Genomic DNA, 19976 nt, shown 5'->3' with positions numbered 1-19976 from the left:
GTACATCCACCCAGCTTTATTATTACTTAATATTGTGTCTTATTTGTCCCAGACCTTATTTTTAGGGAATAAAATATTACAGGCAAGGTATGGCTCTCTCTTTGTATCTCTCCATGTTCCTATCTTCATTTTTCCTTTCACAGAGGTAACCACTGTCATGAATACAGTGATCTTTTGTTCCTCATGCAGGTCTTTATACATTTATGACATTTTATATACCCTTAAACATATCTTCACCTGTTTTGCAGATTTTAAACTTTTTAAATAAATAGTATATGATAGATTATTTTGTAATTTGCTTTTTCTCTGAATATTTTTGACACTTACTCATTTTGAAACACTTAGTTCCTTTATTCTAACTGCTATATAGTATTTCATTGTGTGTGTATATCTCAATTTATACCTATTTTCTTATTGATAGACATTTATCTTTTTTTCCCTAAGTTTTGCAATTACTGAAAATACTCCAGTGAACATTGTTGTATCTCATGCACATGTATGAAAGTTTCCCATGAGGGGAAGTTGAATTGCTTTAGAAGCTGAATTTCTAGCATGCATCACCTTTGCTAGATTTGGGCAAGTTACTCTCCAAAATAGTTGCATTAATTCATACTCTTACTATCAGTGTATAATAGTTCCTGTTTCTCCCAGTTTCTTGCTAACACTTTGTATTGTCACACCTAAACATTTTTGCAAATTTGGTGTGTTGAAAAGATAATCATATTGCTGTTTTAATTTGTATTGCTAGTTTTAATTTTCTTTTTTTTTTTTTTTTTAGGAATAAAATTACATACTTATAAAGTGCCTGGCACTAGTAATCACTAAGTAATATTTCCCTCTCTCTTCCCTCCCTACTTCTACCAAGGTATATTTAATCTTGTGGTAAGTTTAATTTATTCTTTCTTTCTCCTAGACATTTTTAGTCTTTTTGCAAGTGAATCTGGGAACTATGTTGTACGGGAAGAAATGGAAAGAATGCTCCATGTGGTGGATGGTAAAGTCCCAGATACACTCAGGAAGTGTTTCTCAGAGGTATATTTACATTTCATCCCTACCTGTTAGAAAGTATTAACTCTTAGATGTTTATATGAAGCATATTTTTGACATCTTTGGTTTTAATGGTTGATGTTTCAACTATTTATGTGCTGTGCTCAAAGGTCCATGACACTTATTACTGCTATATTTGTGAATTTGAAAATTCCCAATTCTACTTTAAAGGCAGCTGTCTATACTTAAGATATATCATTATACTTAGGATATAATGAAACACACTCTCTCATGTTGTTAAACCAACACACACTGGTGATCCTGCAAAAACCTGAGGATTGTTCACATTGTAGTGTCATTGCTTTTCATTGTATATAGGTGTATCACTCATTGGCTTCAAGCCATTCTGTGACATTGGCCCCGTCAAGGCCTATTTTATCATTTATTTGAGCTGATTTGCATAGTGAAATATTTGGGTCTGAAAAACCTATCATTTTTTTTGTTTCCATAAATAATATATTTTCTTTGTAGAAAACTTAATAAAAAATGCATATCTTTACAAAAAAAAATTTTTTTGCCTTTTTCAGAGGTCTGCTAATATGGGAAAAGTCCCTAGGGATGGTAGCCCCTTTTAGAATTTTCTGATCCCTTCCTGCAGCACACTTAATGCTGCATGATTTCTTATGGATGGCTGTTTGACCCACTCGAATTTCACAGATGTGACAGCCCCTCACTGCTGTTAGTTTTATTCAGTTTAGTTTAGTCACCTTCCTAACTGTATAGGCATTGATTGTTAATACTCCAGCCATATGCATCTGGTTCTAATGTCTCTTTAGACCTTCTAGCTTTAGTTTTTCACTATTCTGTCTTTGAGTTTCTTTGGTGTTGATAGCACCTGGAGAGTTTCCTTTCTTGCTTTGAGCTTCCCTGTACAGTTTATGATAGTGCTTATGATGTTACATTTTGCTCAGCATTCCTGTGTGTTTGGTGCAAAAGGACTGGCTTCCTGCATTTTTGGTTCTGACACATTGGCTGGAAGTTGCTACGATAGCATTTTAATACGTTAGGACAAACTAAGCTATGTTCCTCCAATAACAAATATTTTCTGGTCAAAAAAAGTTGTCTAATCTTTGCAGGCCTGATTAACTGGATTTTTCACAGAGATACCAAATGCATTAATGCTCTGTACATTATTGGGGAGAATGTATATTTTTTTTATTTTAATACGTTTTGTGGACATGTTCCCATTTTATAGATGGGAGTTAAATGTGATTAGCCACCCAGTTCTCTATAATTCATGCACAATAGCCAGTACATGTATTAGATGATAATAAATGCTATAGGGAAAAATTAAGTAAAATAAGGGGGTAGGTGGAGATAGGGAGGAGGTGACCGATTGTAGATATTTTGTATAGGATAGTTGAGAAAGGCTTGTCAGATAAAGTGGACATTTGAACCAAGAATTTAAAGGATGAGAAATCTAGCCTTGCAGATATCTGGGGGAAGAGAATACAGCAGAGTCCCTGAGTTGGGAATGTGCTTGACATATCCAAGGAACAAGTAAGCTGGAATAGATGGAATAAGAGAATAGTAGGAAATGAAGTTACAGAGGTTGGGGAAGAGGGTGGGATGAAGTGGGGACATTATATATGGCTCTGTAGGACAGTGTGAGTTCTTTGACTCTTACCCTGAGTAAGGTAGAACCCATTGGAGGGTGTTGGGCAGAGGAATGAATACATGTGGAGTTTTTTGTTTTGTTGTGTTGTGTTTTGTTTTGTTTTTAAGATTGATTTGAGAGAGAGTGCAAAGTGGAAGGACAGTGGGAGAGGGAGAAAATCTCAAGCAAAAAAAAAAAAAAAGAAAATCTCAAGCAGACTTCGGAGTATGGAGCCCGTTGGGCTCAATCTCTGACTGCAGTCTCAGACCTCGTGATCTGAGCTGAAACCAAGAGTCAGACAGGTAACCAACTGAGCCACCCAGGCACCCCAACGTGAGGTGTGTTTTTTTTTTTTTTTTAATGTGATCAATTTGGCTCATGTAGAGGGTAGGTTAAACAGAGTCCAACTGAGATGTCTGTGAATAATCCAGGTGAGAGGTGATAATCATGTAGATCATATAGCAGGTAGATCATGATATAGAGGTGATGAGAAGTTTTCAGATTCTGCATTTATTTTGAAGAGAGAATTGACAGGAATTTTTCTTGTATTGATTATGGGCTGTGACAGAGAAGAGGATGACTAAAGTGTTTGGCTTAATTTAGTAAGTGAATGGAGTATCCATTAATTATGATGGCTAGAACTACTGGAGGCAAAAGTTTGGGGTTTGATATCAAGGGAGATTTAGGACATAAATTTGAGAATCACTTTAGACGTTAATGTGGAATTGTCAACTATGCTTTTTGATATATAACTTAAAGTTCATGGGATAGAATTTGTTGACTTACAGTTGAGGATGAGGTCATCTTGGAGTGAATTTAGATAGAAAACAGATTGGAAGACTGAGTCCTGTACTCCAACATTTAGAGATTAGTGAGATGGAGAAGAATCAAAGCAGGAGCCTAAGGAATAGTCTGAGAGGAGAACCAAAAGAGATTGGTGTCCTGGAAGCCAAGTGATGAAAATGTTTTAAGAGAAAGGAATGCTTATATCAAATAAACTGAAAGATCAAGTGAGTTGGCCTTTGATCACTGAGAAGTGATTATTAGATTTTATAATGTAGAGGAAGGTCATTGGTGTTGGTCCTGTGGAGTTAAAAAAAAAAAAATCATGGGAGGGATCCCTGGTGGCGCAGCGGTTTGGCGTCTGCCTTTGGCCCAGGGCGCGATCCTGGAGACCCGGGATCGAATCCCACGTCGGGCTCCCGGTGCATGAAGCCTGCTTCTCCCTCTGCCTGTGTCTCTGCCTCTCTCTCTCTCTCTATGTGACTATCATAAGTAAATAAAAAAAATTAAAAAAAAAAATCATGGGAGAACTGAGTGGGAAAAATTAGAGAGGGAGACAAACCGTGAGGGACTCCTAACTCTGGGAAGCAAACAAAGGGTTGCAAAAGGGGAGGTGGGCAGGGGGTTGGGGTAATTGGGTGACAGGCAATTAGGAGGGCACTTGGTGGGGATGAGCAGTGGGTGTTATACTATATGTTGGCAAATTGAACTTCAATAAAAACAAATTTTAAAAAAATAAAAAATTTTTAAAAATAAAATAAATTTAAAAATCACAGGAGTTAGGGTACTAAAAGAAGTTTGCTCATAAGAGGAAATTGTGAGGGGAAAAGTGGAATGTTTAAAATTGCATTTAATGGAAAGGGAACAGTTATAATAAAAAGATTATAAGACTATTAGTAAGGCTGCGGTTAAATGTTGTGTGAAGAACAGATCTTTGGAAGAGGAAAGATCAAAGAAATGAGAGACCCTGGTTTTGGAATACTCATGAAGAGGCTATTTTTTTTTTTTTAATTTACATTCAGTTTGCCAACGTATAGTATAACACCCAGTGTATAGTGTAACACTTGCTCATCCCATCAAGTGCCCTCCTTAGTGCACGTCACCCAGTTACCCAATCCCCTTCCACCCACCTCCCCTTCTACAACCCTTTGTTTGTTTCCCAGAGTTAGGAGTCTCTCATGAAGAGGCTACTTAAATTACTAGATGCTTATGGTTGGTAAAAAACCAACACTACAAATGGGCTAATTTTTATCTGATTCAACTATTTGATATATTTACCGGCTGTAATTTGAGTAACGTGTCTGTGTCCAAACCCTTTTAAAATTATGTTTCAGTGTGAGTCTACTTAGAATACACTTTTTTAGATCTTTCATAACAGTGCTTTATGTGTTTTGTTTGTTTTTGCAATCCAAACCCCCTGCCCCCAAAAACTATAAAGAGAAGCACATTTGCTAAAAGATGTGGACCTAACACCTAGACTTAAGTGACATGGAATGGATTTCAGTTTTTTCTATCTTGTGCTTTTATTAGCCTTGATGAAGTTATAAAGGAATTCATGTAGGAGTTGTATTATTCTTTCCTTACTGAATATTTTCTTTAGTAGTCAGTTTTTAAGGTAGAAATTCATATTTATTTATTAGAGAGAGAGGTAGAGCACAAACGAGGAGGGGCAGAGGGAGAAGACGACTCCTTGCTGAGCAGGGAGCCCGACATGGGGCTCAGTCCCAGAACCCTGGGACCATGACCTGAGCTGAAGGCAGACACTTAACTGACTGAACCACCCAAGGACCCATAGATTATTTAACTTTTTAAATGCCTCAGTTTTCTCTTGTGTAAAATAAGGATGATAATAGTATCTCCTATGGAAAGTTACTTTGAAGATTAAATTAATATAAAAATGTTTAGGGGTGCCTAACTGGCCCAGTCAGGGGAGCTTATGACTCTTGATCTCAGAATTGTAAGTTTGAGCCCCACATTGGGTATAGAGATTACTCAAAAAACAGTCTTTTAAAAAGTGTTTAGAACAGTGCTTAGGGAATTGTAAATACTCAATATTAACTACATGTGAAGGTGGTAGAAGTGCCTGTCTTAATTGGCAGCTTTTTTCTTAGTACATGAGGGTGCATTTATAACATCATATTAGTTTCACTGAAACCATTGATACTACATGTGTTTTACTGTATCTAAGATCCCATCAATTATAAGGTAAACCTGTATGTATTATAAAGATAGAAAAAAAGCCTGCCAGTTATAATTGAAAGACACTATTGATTTTATAACTCATCCCCGGATGCCTGGGTGGCTCAGTGGTTGAGCGTCTGCCTTTGGCTCAGGCTGTGATCCCGGGGTCCTGGGATTGAGTCCCACATCAGGCTCCCCACAGAGAGTCAGAGAGTCTGCTTCTCCCTCTGCCTGTATCTCTGCCTCTCTCTGTGTCTTTCATGAATAAATAAATAAAATCTTAAAAAAAAAAATCCAACTCATCCCAATGTCAGAGATGTTAAGATGTGTAAAAATGTATGTGAGCTTGTGGGCTATATACTGCTAATCCTCTTGCTAGACTAAATGTAGGAAACAGAGAAAGAATATGGCTATGATCCCTAATCTCTAAACAAATTGGGAATGTCCTTACATGTCCCTGCAGCAACTCTGAATGCCATATTCTTCCATTCAGAAAAACAAGACTGTCAATGTGATCTTGATGTTCTGGATTGCACTGCTCACTGTTCTGAAACTACTAGTGGCTAAGTATATTGCTGTACTTAAGTAGGACGCTGCCAAACAATGTAGAAATTATTTCTACCATATATCTCTTTTAGGTTATGAGTTATTTGTATCCTTTAATATTTCTATCAGGATTACATTTAATAGGCTTCTAAATGTCATTATATTTCCATGTGGGTTGCTTCTCTCTTTTTCTCATAGAAACATCTGGCTCTCATTCACCCTTAAGTCCTCTTGTCTTCCAGACAAAGAAATTGACTTGCACAGCTCTGTGATGTTCTTTCTCAGAGCAGATACTTTTTTTTTATCCAGAGATTTAGAAGACAAAATACTTGACAAGAAAGCAAAAAAAAAAAAAAAAGAAATTGACTTGTTTTTGTGTTCTAGTTGCCTTTGAATACATGTTTTCAGTGATGCCTTCTGAAAGAGGGCCCCTGGATAGTTGTTTTTAATTTGCCAGTGAAATTTAAGAACATTTTAATACTACACATTTTTAATCAAAACGTGATAATTATGACGGATTAAGATGCTAAAGAAGAGGGAGAAGGCACATAAAGAATTGTCCTTCTTAAATATAGAAAAAAATGCAGTTCACTAATTTCAAGATATACCTTAACCAAAAAAAAAAAAAAAGATACACCTTAATAAAATGTGGCTTATTAGTAGCATTCCATTGCTCTAATGAATTGATGAAATAATTTACAATTAGCATATAGATTTTATGCAAATAGAAGTTCTGAAATACAATTATTTTTTAACACAGTTTGATTTCCAAGTATACAGCCTCTAGTGTTACTTAGATAATCCATCCCGTTTGCCTTTGGCTCAGGGTGTGATCCTGGAGTCCCAGGGTCGAGTCCCGCATCAGACTTCCTATGGGGAGCCTGCTTCTCCCTCTGCCTGTCTCTGCCGCTATGTGTCTCTCATGAATAAATAAATAAAATCTTAAAAAGAAAAAGATAATCCATTCTTTGTAGATAGAAGAAAGGTAAATGAATCACAAAGTTCAGTTTGTGCTAGTTTTAAGTAAGATATCTTAAAATTTGACTAAATGTATGGGTTTTTTTTTCTTTTAATTTTAGGGTGAAAAGGTAAACTATGAAAAGTTTAGAAATTGGCTTCTTCTAAACAAAGATGCTTTTACCTTCTCTCGTTGGCTACTATCTGGAGGTGTTTATGTCACCCTCACTGATGATAGTGATACTCCCACTTTCTACCAAACTCTAGCTGGAGTCACACATTGTAAGTAATGGCATTTCATTGTTTTCTATTCACTTTTTAATATAATTGCCTGGTAATATGAGAATATGCCTATTAAGGATAAATTTATTGTCAGTGATATTTTTCTTCCAAAGTGTAATAAAATAAATTTCTGGAGCTTTTGATACATAGCTAAAAAGGAAAACTTTTATTTTCCCCTCTACTCACTGAATACTTTTGTACTTCAAATGTGTGAAGTTTATCCACCCAAAGCAATTCCTCAATGTTCTGTAGACACCAACTAGTGTTCTACAATTCAGTTCAATTCTGGCACACTATCTACCTGAGGGTTAGCATAGACCCCACAGGTTTAGGGCTCAGTCCAAAAAGACTATCCATCTGCTGCCCACATCAGAGGCCAATCACAAATCCTAGTTGTCACCAATGCTTCTGATCAACCAGCTCTATTAGATAATCCCCCTCCTTGGGTTTGATAATTTGGTAAAGACCTCATAAAACTTAGGGAAAGTTTATATTTACTGACTTAATATTTAATAGAGGATATGTTAAAAAAAAAAAAAAAAAAAAAAAGATGAACAGCCAGATGAAGAAATACCTTGGGCAAGTCTGGAAGGGTCCCAAACACAGGAGCTGAGATGCACCAGCCCTTCTAGCATGTGTATGTGTTCATCAGTCTAGAAGCTCTCCAAAGCCCATACTTTTGGGATTTTTATGGAGGCCTCATCATGTATGTATGATCAATTATTAACTCAATTTCCAGTCTCCAGTAAACAGGGAGTAGGGCTGAAAGTTCCAAGTTTCTGCTTATGGCTTAGTTAGTCTTTCTGGTGACCAGCCCCCATCCAGAAGCCCACCAAGAGTCACCTCAAGCATTAGAACAAAAGACTGCTATCACCCAGGAAATTACAAGGGATTTAGGACTTCTTTGTCAGAAACCGGTATCACTCAGGAAGTTTTAAGAAAGTTTAGTCAAAGACTTAATATTAGCAGAAACCGGGGACAGAAACCAATTTCATACTATTTCACAATAGCCCTCTGTTAATTGTCCTTAACCAAGTGGTATTAGTTTCTTCAAGTTGCTTTTAACTAATTAGCACAATTCATAAACTGAAATAACAGAAATTTATTTCAGTTATTGGAAATAACTCAAGGTGGAAGCTGAACTCAAGGTGTTAACACATTACTTCTGAAGGCCCGAGGGAAGAAATCCTTCCTTGCCTCTCTCAGGTTCTGGTTACTCCAGGCTTTACTTGTGTCAGTATAACTCCACTCTCTGCCTCCATTTTTCTGTGGCCTTCTCTGAATCTGTGTCCTCTCTTTTTCTGAGAAGACACCAGTTACTGGATTTAGGGCCCAACCTAAATTTAGGATGCTGAATTCATTATATCTACAAAGAACCTGTTTCCAAGTAAGGTCATATTTTGAGGTTCCAGGTGATCATGAATTTTTGAGGGATGATATTGAAGCTACCACTGTATAGATCTTAAGTGTTAATTTCTATGATACTTTCCTATGAGTACAGAAAAGTACCTGCACTGGGCTTTTTCTAATGCTGCTTCTTAATACTGGAATGCCTCTCCCTTTCCTTCTCCCTATAACTCCTAATTATCCTTGAAGACTTAAATCACATGCCCCTTTGTTTCTATGAATCCTTTTCTTGCCTTCCTGTGAGAAATCATCTCTCGTTCCTCTGAACTCTCATAACACATTTTTTGTATTCTTACCACTTTCCACTTACCACTTTCTACCTTTTATTATAATTATTTATAGCATTCTATTTATTTGTATATGTCATTTCTCTCCCCCCCCTTTTTTAAGAGAAAGAATGTGCCAGTGTGGTGGTGGAGAAGGGGCAGAGAGGGAATCAGAGAGAGAATGCCAAGCAGACTCCACCCCAGTGTACATATCATCTTTAAATCATAGAATCTATATTATCTTTAATCATAGAATCTATATTATCTTTAATCATAGAATCTATATTATCTTTCCTTTTTCTCCCTCTGTCCCAAGCCTTATAAATAAGTATTTGTTGACTGAATAGAGTACCTTGGATCCCAGAGTACCAGTCATTATTCCATGACTATACCCCATGAACATTTATAGTTACCCTATATATCACTTCTAATATTCCTTCATTTAAGATTGCGTTATATCTTTCAGCCCTTGACAATTGAAATACTTCTTTGTCACCAAAGCCCAATTCATATGCTCTCTTTTTTATCATGATTTCTCCATTTTTCTTCAGTTTGAATTAATTACTTCCATTTGCATTCCTGTACATTTTACATTTCAATTAAAGCAATTAAGATGCTTTTTGCCTTACCTTAGAGGCATTTGGAAATGGCTTTGAAAAAAAAAAAAAAGGGAATGACTTTGATTTCCCCCCAGAAGTTATAAGTACCTGAAGGACAAGGCTCTTTTCCAGTTCATCTTTGAGTTCTTAGTACAATGGACTAAATACATATTATTGGACTGGATAATATTGAAAATTTTTCAGCCACTAAAAGTCTACTTTCTAAGTACTGAATTAAACATTTGATTTCCCCAGGAGTAAGCAGAAGGTACACGTTATTTTAGGATTATAGCACTAAACCTTTATGAAGAAGGGCCAACATCATGTTTGAATAAGGTTCGACAGTCTCAGGGCGCCTGGGTGGCTCAGTCGGTTAAGCGTCTGCCTTGGGCTCAAGTCATGATCCCATGGTCCTGGAATTGAACTCTGCCTCTTGTCGGGCTCCCTGCTCATCAAGGAGCCTGCTTCTCCCTCTCTCTCTGCCCTGTCCCCTCCCTCTAAACCCCACCCCCACTCATGCTGTCTTGCTTTGCTCTCTTTTCTCAAATAAATAAATAAATAAATAAATAAATAAATAAATAAATCTTAATTAAAAAACAAATAAAACTCTTGGTTAGATAAATGATGTGAAATACAGAAAATTAATTAGTGTTAAGGCACATAGAGGACCAATTTACTATAAATAGGAGGGAATTATCTATTGAACTAATTATTTCATCTACCTCTATAGTGTACCCATTGATTTCCCTGGTGGCCATGGAAGTAAGTCAGTAGTTAATGGCAAGAGCCTGAAGAAATGCTATACTTTAAATTTTCTCAGTTATTTATAGCCTTTTGAATTGCTGGCATCTTAGTTGAATTTAGTTGAATTTTGTCATATCCTTGTGTCTTGTAAAGAGGATACTCCAAAATAAAAAAGTAATCAAATACAAGGCTACTGTGAAATATTGGTAGTTACTAGTCTTTATTGAGCATTAGAATTATTTGGAGAGTGTATTAAAAGTGCAGGTTACTGATGTAGGTGGACTGTGAACTGAACTACATTTTGAGAAATACTGATAGGATGTTTAAGAGTTCTTCAGATTCTGAGTCAGACACTGACCCTACCACTTACTACTCTTGTGACTGTGGGAAATTTATTTCATCTCTATAAACTTCTTTTTCTTCCTTTGGAAAACAGGAATAATGATACAATTTATCTACAGGTGTGTTTTAAGGCATATAGGGAGGAAAACTTTTTTCCTTTACCCATCTTGGATTCATTGGCTGGGACCCTTTAAATTAGACTGAAAAAAGGCAGGATAACAAGTGAAAAACATAAGTTTATTAACATTGCTTATGGATAGGAGTATTCATTGATGAGTTACAAAACAGATGGTTAGAACTTGAGTTTATATAGCATCTTAGCAAAGAATAGTAATTTTGTAGAGAAAGGACAAGACAAAGGAAAAGGACTTTGAGCTTCTAGAAGTGGCAAATTATGGCAAGGCAGATGTTTGGAGAAACTAATAGTAGATTGGGCTAGTTAGCAAGGTTTGTTATGTAGACTCATTTATCTAGTGCAATCTCTGTATTAAAGATCTACAGCAATCGTGATTACTTTCGTCCTTCTTGATAGAGGGTCAAGGTAGACACTTTTACAACTTAAGCAAATGAGGAGGGGATGGGTAGTTTGCAGAGAGCTTTTCTTTTATCTACTTCTCAATTACCTTCAACTAAATATAATCCTTAGGCCAAAGTGACCTATTTGGAGTAGCCTATAGTTCTACCCTTTAGGCGTCCATAAAATAATACCTGTTCTAAAGACTCACTTGGCACCTGTTCTGGAATTGTTGCTTTACAATGAATTTGTATCCTATTGTATCAGTGAACACTTGGCTTGCAAATGTCAGTGAGCTTTACCCCATTATCTCCAGGGAGTAATTGTTTTAGAAGCAAGTAATTTTGTAATAGAGGGCGGTAGATTGGTATAAAAATTAACTTGTCCACATCTGTGGGAAGGAAGTCTTTTTCTTTTTAGTTTGTTTTATTTTACAATTTATAGAAACAAAGAACCTGTAGAACAGACAACTGAGTTGCCATGGGCTTCAGTAAATAGCTACTTTCTTCATGGGGTTTAGTATGAAGACATTATCACAAAGTCAGAATTACTGCCAAATTTCATTTAGAAATTCTGACATGTAGGTTTACATTCTGATGGCTATGATTTGTCAAATGTAAATTCCCAGTTTCTGGGAATATTCAGTTCACAATTGAATTCTTTGCAGACTCTTGCACTCAAAGAATATTTGGTACGTTAAACTTTTTTTTTCCTTTTTTTTTTTTTTTAATTTTTATTTATTTATGATAGTCACAGAGAGACAGAGAGAGAGGCAGAGACACAGGCAGAGGGAGAAACAGGCTCCATGCAGCGGGAGCCTGATGTGGGATTCGATCCCGGGTCTCCAGGATCACGCCCTGGGCCAAAGGCAAGCACCAAACCACTGTGCCACCCAGGGATCCCTTTTTTTTCCTTTTTAAAAGATTTTATTTTATTTACTTATTAGAGACACACACACACACACACACACACACACACACACACACACACAGAGGCAGGGGGTGAAGCAGACTCCATGCAGGGAGCCTGACATGGGACTCGATCCCAGGGTCTCCAGGATCACACCCTGGGCCAAAGGCAGTGCTAAACCTCTGAGCCACTGGAGCTGCCCACATTAAACTTTTCAAATAATGTGTCCTGAATGTGGAAACTTGTGATAAAAAAGATAAAGATTGTTATTAACTAATTTATAAGTAGACAGAAAATATTTATTTTAAAGCGTCAGTGACTCCATTTAAATTTGTGTAATGAGCCAAGGTATCTAGAAAACAAAAAGAAATTATAATTTTTCACTTTTAAATAACATTTATATTAGAGTGTAGTTGCTTTTAATTACTTTTTCACATACAATTATAAAATTTGAAGTCATAGTTGAACACACTGCCATATTTAATCAAATGCTGTTCTCTTTTATGTAAATCATAAAGGAAACTGGGGAGCTATTTGTATTCAGTATAGAGCTAGAATAATTAACTGATTTGATTTATACAAGATTTTAGATTTTATTGTAGCAGGTGCATTTTTCAGGACTGCAAATTCCAAATTACTGTTACCTTACTTTTTTTTTTTTATTATTCAAGAAATCGAATTGGAACTTTAGCCCAGAATTAAGTTTTTAATGTTTGAGTAGATTGATCTTAACAAAAAAAAATTTTTACAAGGTTTATTATATTTTTCTGTCATAATTTGCTATTTTAAATACTTGAGATTAGGTCCGAAGAGGGTAAGATGGTAAACTGGACAGATTCTGGGCTTACCTCCTCTCCAGACACACCAAAGCTACAACTACATATAAAACTACTCTTTCTCAGAATGACCTAAGGAGTAGCAGAACAGCTTTTCACAGCTAAAGATATAAAGAAAAGGCCACATTGATATAGGTAGGAAGGGGCACAGAGATGTGGTGTAATCAGGAACAACATCTCAGTATGGTAACCCTTAAGCAGGAGGGATTTCACAAATGCAGAAGTCCTTTCTGGAGAGCAAGGAATTTCAAGCCTTTCACTGAACATTCCACTCTGGGGGCCTGCACTGGAAAGATGAGCTCCCAAAAAGCCTGGCAGCAGAGCTTTAACTCCAGAATTGCCGCTGAGCTATAAGAAACCCAAAACTCTACTCTTAAAAGTAGCCTGTGCACAAATGCATTCACTCCAAGAACACAGAGGCAGGAGTTTGAAAAGTCCCTGGGCCATATGTGGAGGAGGTTTATTCACCAGTTTTAGTGCAAGTGCTGAAGGGGCAGAGATTTGTAGGAACTTTCTCCTGGAACAGAAACACGGGTGGGCGCCATTTTTCTTACTCTCCTACCTAGCTGGTCTGGTGCTGGTAGGTGCCATTTCTGACATTCTCCATCTACTTTGCTAGCACCACTCAACCCTGCCTCAACATTCCTGCACCCTTAAACTGACTGCCCCAAGCAGATGACTCTCCACAGCAGCTTCTGCTCTACCATGTGTGTCTGGTAGATGACCTCAGCTGGGTCTAGTACCTTTCTTCAAATGGCTTCCACCCCTTAGCGCCCATTGGGGGGCCTCCACCAAGACCAGGGACCTCCAAAGTAGCTCCCACCATGCTGTGCCCAGCATGTGGCTATAGCCTGGACCAGCAACCCCCAAACTGGCTTCTGCCCTAAAGGGTCAGCCCAACTCACCAGTGTACCTGTAGCAGCTGCATCTGGTCATTTCGGTCAGGTGTGCTAGAGACAGCCTCACTTGCAGCAGTCAGAGCCCAGTCACAATAGGAAGGCACATATAACCCACACAGAGGATACCCTTGGAGCTCCTAATTTTGGTGACCAGGAGGGACTATGCTTTTGGGCCCCACAGGACATATTCTACATAAGGCCACTCCTTCAAGACAGGAGATGTGGTTGATATACCTAATGCATAGAAATACAGTCAGGTAGAATGAGGAGAAACAGGAATATGCTCCACATGACAAAAAGATAAAACCCCAGAAAAAGAACTAATGAAACGGGTAAGCAACCTACCTGATAAAGACTTAAAAGTAATGGTCCTAAAAGATGCTCACCAAACTCAGGAGGAAATTGGATAAACAACAGTGAAAACATCAACAAAGAAAATATAAAAAAGAACCAATCAGAGGTGAAGAATATAGTAACTAAAATGAAAAATAGGGATCCCTGGGTGGCTCAGCTGTTTAGCACCTGCCTTTGGCCCAGGGCGTGATCCTGGAGATCCCAGGATTGATTCCCGCATCAGGCTCACTGACTTGAGCCTGATTCTCCTCCCTCTGCCTGTGCCTCTGCCTCTCTCTCTCTCTGTGTCTCTCATGAATGAATAAATAAAATCTTAAAAAATAAAATAAATAAATAAAAAATAAAATAAAATGAAAAATATACTAGTGGGAATCAGTAGCAGATTAATGGTGCAGAAAAATAGATCAGTAATCTGGAAGACAGAATGGTAGAAATTACCCAAGCTAAATAACAAAAAGGAAAAAAATTATTAAAAATGAGGATAGTTTAAGGGACCTCTGGGACAACATCAGACATAATATTTGCATTATAGGGGTCTCAAAAGAAGAAGAGAGAAAGGGGCAGAAAACATTTTTTGAGAAATAATAGCTGAAAACTACTCTAAATCTGGGGAAGGAAACATTCAAGTCCAGGAATCGCAGAGAATTCCAAATGAGATAAACCCAAAGCGATCCATAGGAAGAAACATAATAATTAAATTGTCGAAAATTAAATTGAGCCCGGGTGGCTCAATTAAGTGTCCAACTTTTGATTTTGGTTCAGGTCTTAATCTCAGCATTGTGAGATTGAGCCCCATGTTGATCTCTGTGCTTAGTGGGGAGTCTGCTTGTCTCTCTGCCTCTCCCCCCAAATAAACTGTCAAAAATTAAAGGTCAGAGAGAAATGTAAAACTAGTAAGAGTAAATACAAGAGAACCCCCATGAGACCACGAGCTGACTTTTCAGGAGAAACTTTGCAGGCCAAAAGGAGGGAGCATGATTTATTTTGAGTACTATAAGGGGAAAAAAAACTAGGACCAAGAATACTCGACCTGGCAAGGTTATCACTCAGAATAAAAGGAGAGAGAGAGTTTCCCAAAAATCAAGGGAGTTCATCACCATCAAACCAGCCTTATAAGAAATATTAAAGAGACTTGTTTAGGTGGAAAAGAAAAGGCTGTGACTAGAAGTGTAAGAAAATTATGAAAAAAAAAAAATCTGACTAGTAAAAGCAAATATATAGTAAAGGTAGCATGACCACTTGTAATGCTAGTATGAAGATTAAAAGACAAAGTAGTAAAGTCTACTGTTTCTGCAATAATTAGTTAAGGGATACTCAGAATAAAAAGTAAAATATGACATCAAAAAATGCGGGGGCAGATGGTAAAAAATGTAACATTTTTAGAATGCATTTGAGCTATGTAACCGCAAACTTAAAATAGACAGCTATATACATAGGGAGGTGTTATATGTGAATCTCATGATGACCACAAACCAAAAACCTATAATAAATACACAAAAAATAAAGGGAAAGGAATGCAAACAGAACAAAGGTTCAGAGTACAGGTTTCCTCTCTGCTTGATTGAATTTATTCCTAGATACTTCATTCCTTCCTAAATGGGATTGTTTTCTTAATTTTTTTTCCCTGATAGTTCATTACTAGTGCAGATTAAGCACTTACTAGAGGAGGCACTGTACATACTCTGTGTATATCATCTTGAATACTTGTGCCCTCTCTGAGGTTCATTTTATCCATATTCTAAAAATGAGGAAACTAAGGCCATGAGAAGTGAAAGAAACTTTCTCAAGATCAGATGGTTAATCTCAGGTGCCAAAACTGAGATGAAGACAGGTTATTGACACACACTCTTATTATCCATCTTATGAGCAGCTTGTAATTGTATATAAAAGGAGTTGATCATGTGGTGGTTGTGGTGTTGTGGTACGCAATCTCCTTCAGACTTACCTCAGTCTTACAGATGCACTTTTCCAATTTCCCTTTTTTTTCCCTCTTGGGATACATACAAATGATTTTTTCATATCTCTTCAATAATTAATTTCATTTGATCCAGGCAAGATCATTGAATGGTTATATATTTACCAACAGTGAAATGGGCAGCAGAAGAACGATGATTTTATGAACTGTGTTTTAAAAATAAGTTTTTAGGGGATCCCTGGGTGGCGCAGCGGTTTGGCGCCTGCCTTTGGCCCGGGGCGCGATCCTGGAGACCTGGGATCGCATCCCACGTCGGGCTCCTGGTGCATGGAGCCTGCTTCTCCCTCTGCCTATGTCTCTGCCTCTCTCTCTCTCTGTATGACTATCATAAATAAATAAAAATTTTTAAAAAATAAGTTTTTAATATTGATCATATTTTCACATAATTTAGCTGTATTTTTGGGAGAAAACCCGTATGCCTATTCTTTTTTTCTTTCCTTTTTTTGTTTTTTTGTTTTTCTTAAGTAGGCTCCATGCATAGTGTGGAGCTTCACATGGCACTTGAGCTCACATTCCTGAGATCAAGACCTGAGCTGAGATCAAGAGTTGGACACTTAACTGACTGAGCCACCCAGGTGCCCCTGTGCCTATTCTTTCTTATAAATATGTCTCTAAATAAACTAAGAAAGAGTTGTTGGAAGATCCTTGAATGTATCATAAGAATGAATAAACCTATTAGCTCAGTGATTTCTTTTTAGTAGAATCTGGAGTTTGAGGTAATTAATGGAATATTTTGGGCTAATTTTAGGGGCCATAGAATTCATTTTGATCATTTTTTCTTTTCATATCTAACTTAAATTTATATTGTCTCTATTAGCATTTATTATTTCAACTAAAAATATGTATGTTATTCTTTCGCCACATTTTAGTTGGCATTGTTAGCACCTTCTTCCAATAATAAAAAAAATACTTCAGTGATTCTTTGACCATAAACCCCTAGTAAATCTGCATGTCCCTTCTTCATTATCCTCTTATCTGGTTGTGCATGATGTAGGGATTACAGCCATTTTAAGTAGACCTCAGAAGGTCATTGCATTTGTGAACAGGTTGCTTCAACAGTGTTAAAGAGCTATGTTACTGTTTTGAAATACTTGGATATTTTGCCTGTTTTTTGTTGTTTTTAAGTAAGAATCCAGTTCTGGCTTTAAAGACCTATTTCTGCAGCTGGAGCCTCTGGTAAGGTTACTAGGTTGGCCCAAAGTGTAGGCCAGGAATTAGAATGTTGGAAGTATGGTGTGCTGCTGTTTATGAACCAGAAAAAGTTATGCCTATAGATTGATGATAATTCAGTCTTGTTTAGTAAAATATAAATGTTGATATTGATTTATGAATTGCAAGTAGAGTAATTACTACAGCCATTACCTTTAACTTCTTTAAGTGAAAATAGAATTTGTTCCCTTCTCTCTAACCAGAAATTCAGCTGCCAGTAATAATGATATAATATATATAACTTAGCTCGCTTTGGCAAATATTCTATAATGAATTGCATGCAGTCTATAACCAAAATATGAACAGATCACATAAGTTTAAAAGGGAAACTGCTAAAGCATGATTTTCAGTGGTGACCATGACATGTGATCATTCTTTTTCTTTTAAATATCTTCTACGTATCTTTCCACATCTCTTCTTCAGCAGAGAAATTATATATTTTAAGGAGATTAATAAACAGTTCTCAAAAGTAAAAAAAATCGAGAGGCAGTTAGTGTGATTTGTGTGTGTTTTTAATTTAGTGTATTGTGTAAGCACCAGGTTAATCAGAAGTACTTTCTGAACATATATGCTTGGTACCTAAAAGTATAAAAATAAGAACACAGTTCTATCAAAGCTATTGTCTTTTTGTTTGTTTGTTTGTTTCAAGGTCAGATTTTTTTTTTTTTTTAAGATTTTATTTATTCATGAGAGACAGAGAGAGAGGCAGAGACATAGGCAGAGGGAGAAGCAGGTTACTCAAGGGGAGCCCGATATGGGACATGATCCCAGAACTCCGGGATCACTACCTGAGCCAAAGGCAGCCGCTCAACCACTGAGCCACCCAGGCGTCCCCAAGGTGAGATTTTTTATATGCAGATCTATTACTTAAAAAAAAGTTTAGAATTTGAGGAAGCTGTTTCTCTGTAGGAACAAGAGGTTTCTCTTTCTTTCATATATTATTATTTTTTAAGGTTTTATTTATTTATTCATGAGAGACACAGAGGGAGAGGCAGAGACACAGGCAGAGGGAGAGGCAGGCTCCCTGTGGGGAGCCCGATGCAAGACTTGAACCCAGAACCCCAGGATCACGACCTGAGCACAAAGGCAGACACTCAACCACAGAGCTATCCAGGTGTCCTTCTTTCATATATTATAAATGGAGTAAACACATATCTTACTTTGGAAAAGGAAACAGTAGGACTATCTTAACTTATATATCAGACTCCTGTGATTACTCTCCTTATTGTTAAATTTTTAAATACTCCTTTTTAGTAAATTTTATATATGTATTTGAAGCAGATACCCTTGTTTTAAAAAAAAATGAAAACTACATGCTCATGTAGATTTTTTGCACATTTTAAAATTAGTTCCAATTCCAAAATAATTTAACCTTTGTAAAGGTTGATTCGTCAGAAGGTTACAATGTAGTATATTTGGTATTTGGTTAAAAAAGAGAAAATATAGGACAGTGTGTATACTCTTGTATGAAAAATTTTACCGTTTTTATATCACAGTCTTTCTTGATGATTTTGCTATAAAATTTTAAAAATTAATTTAGCCCGTTGATTATTTAAAACTATGAACAGTGATTTTGTATAATTTGAGAAATCATATGATGATATAGATGATACAATGAAAGTATTAGAAATAATCTTCCCAAACAATATAGGTGACATTCATTTAAATACATGTACATTCAGGGGCACCTGGGTGGCTGTCAGTTACACATCCTACTCTTGATTTTGACTCGAGTCATGATCTCAGAGTTGGAGGATCTGTGCTCAGTAGGGAATCTGCTATGGGATTCTCTCTCCCCTTCTCCTTCCACCCCTGCTCATGCTCTTACTCTATCTTGCGTGCGCTCTCTCTCTCTCTGAAATAAATAAATCTTTAAATAAATATATGTACATTCAAATACAATTATATGAAAGCATGCAATTATATGTTTTTTTTCCTTTTTTTAGTTACCTATATTTTAAATGATTTTTCATATAACAAAATATATTACTAGGGATCCCTGGGTGGCGCAGCGGTTTGGCGCCTGCCTTTGGCCCAGGGCGCGATCCTGGAGACCCAGGATCAAATCCCACGTCGGGCTCCCAGTACATGGAGTCTGCTTCTCCCTCTGCCTTTGTCTCTGCCTCTCTCTCTCTCTCTCTCTGTGACTATCATAAAAAAAAAAATATATATATATATATATATATATTACTAGTCTAGTAAAAACAATTATAAATTTAAAACTTAGGGCACTTGGATGGATCAGTTGGTTAAGCCTCTGACTTCAGCTCAGATCATGATCATTGGGCTCCCTGCTCAGTGGGGAGTCTGCTTCTCTCTCTCTCTCTCTCTCTCTCTCTCTCTCTCTTAAGTCTTTTTCAAAAATTTAAAAATTTATTAGTATTATGAGTATTTTTTGCTTTTTAAAACAGGTTATAATCTGTCAGTTGTTTATAGTTACTTTTAATAATTACTAAGTAATTCTTTTTAAATGCCAAAGTATAGGGTAACTTCATTGTCACTCTTAGAATCCCCTTACTAGATTTTGTG

The 19976-nt window shown here is 36.8% G+C and overlaps 1 protein-coding gene across 2 annotated transcripts in view; it reads left to right on the top strand.

The window, feature by feature from the left end:
* The window catches only part of USP32 (ubiquitin specific peptidase 32), a 204498-nt gene that overhangs the window by 101491 nt on the left and 83031 nt on the right, over positions 1–19976 (top strand). For both annotated transcript variants that reach the window (XM_041725031.1, XM_041725030.1), the window contains exons 4-5: positions 914–1032; positions 7234–7393. In XM_041725031.1, the coding sequence (XP_041580965.1) occupies positions 914–1032; positions 7234–7393 (279 nt within the window). The remainder of the gene's footprint in view (positions 1–913; positions 1033–7233; positions 7394–19976) is intronic.

This window comes from Vulpes lagopus, chromosome 12 (assembly GCF_018345385.1).
Source record: "Vulpes lagopus strain Blue_001 chromosome 12, ASM1834538v1, whole genome shotgun sequence".
Lineage (NCBI taxonomy): Eukaryota > Metazoa > Chordata > Mammalia > Carnivora > Canidae > Vulpes > Vulpes lagopus.
The sequence above is the reverse complement of the archived record's forward strand: the minus strand, read 5'-3'. Positions and strand labels throughout refer to the sequence as shown.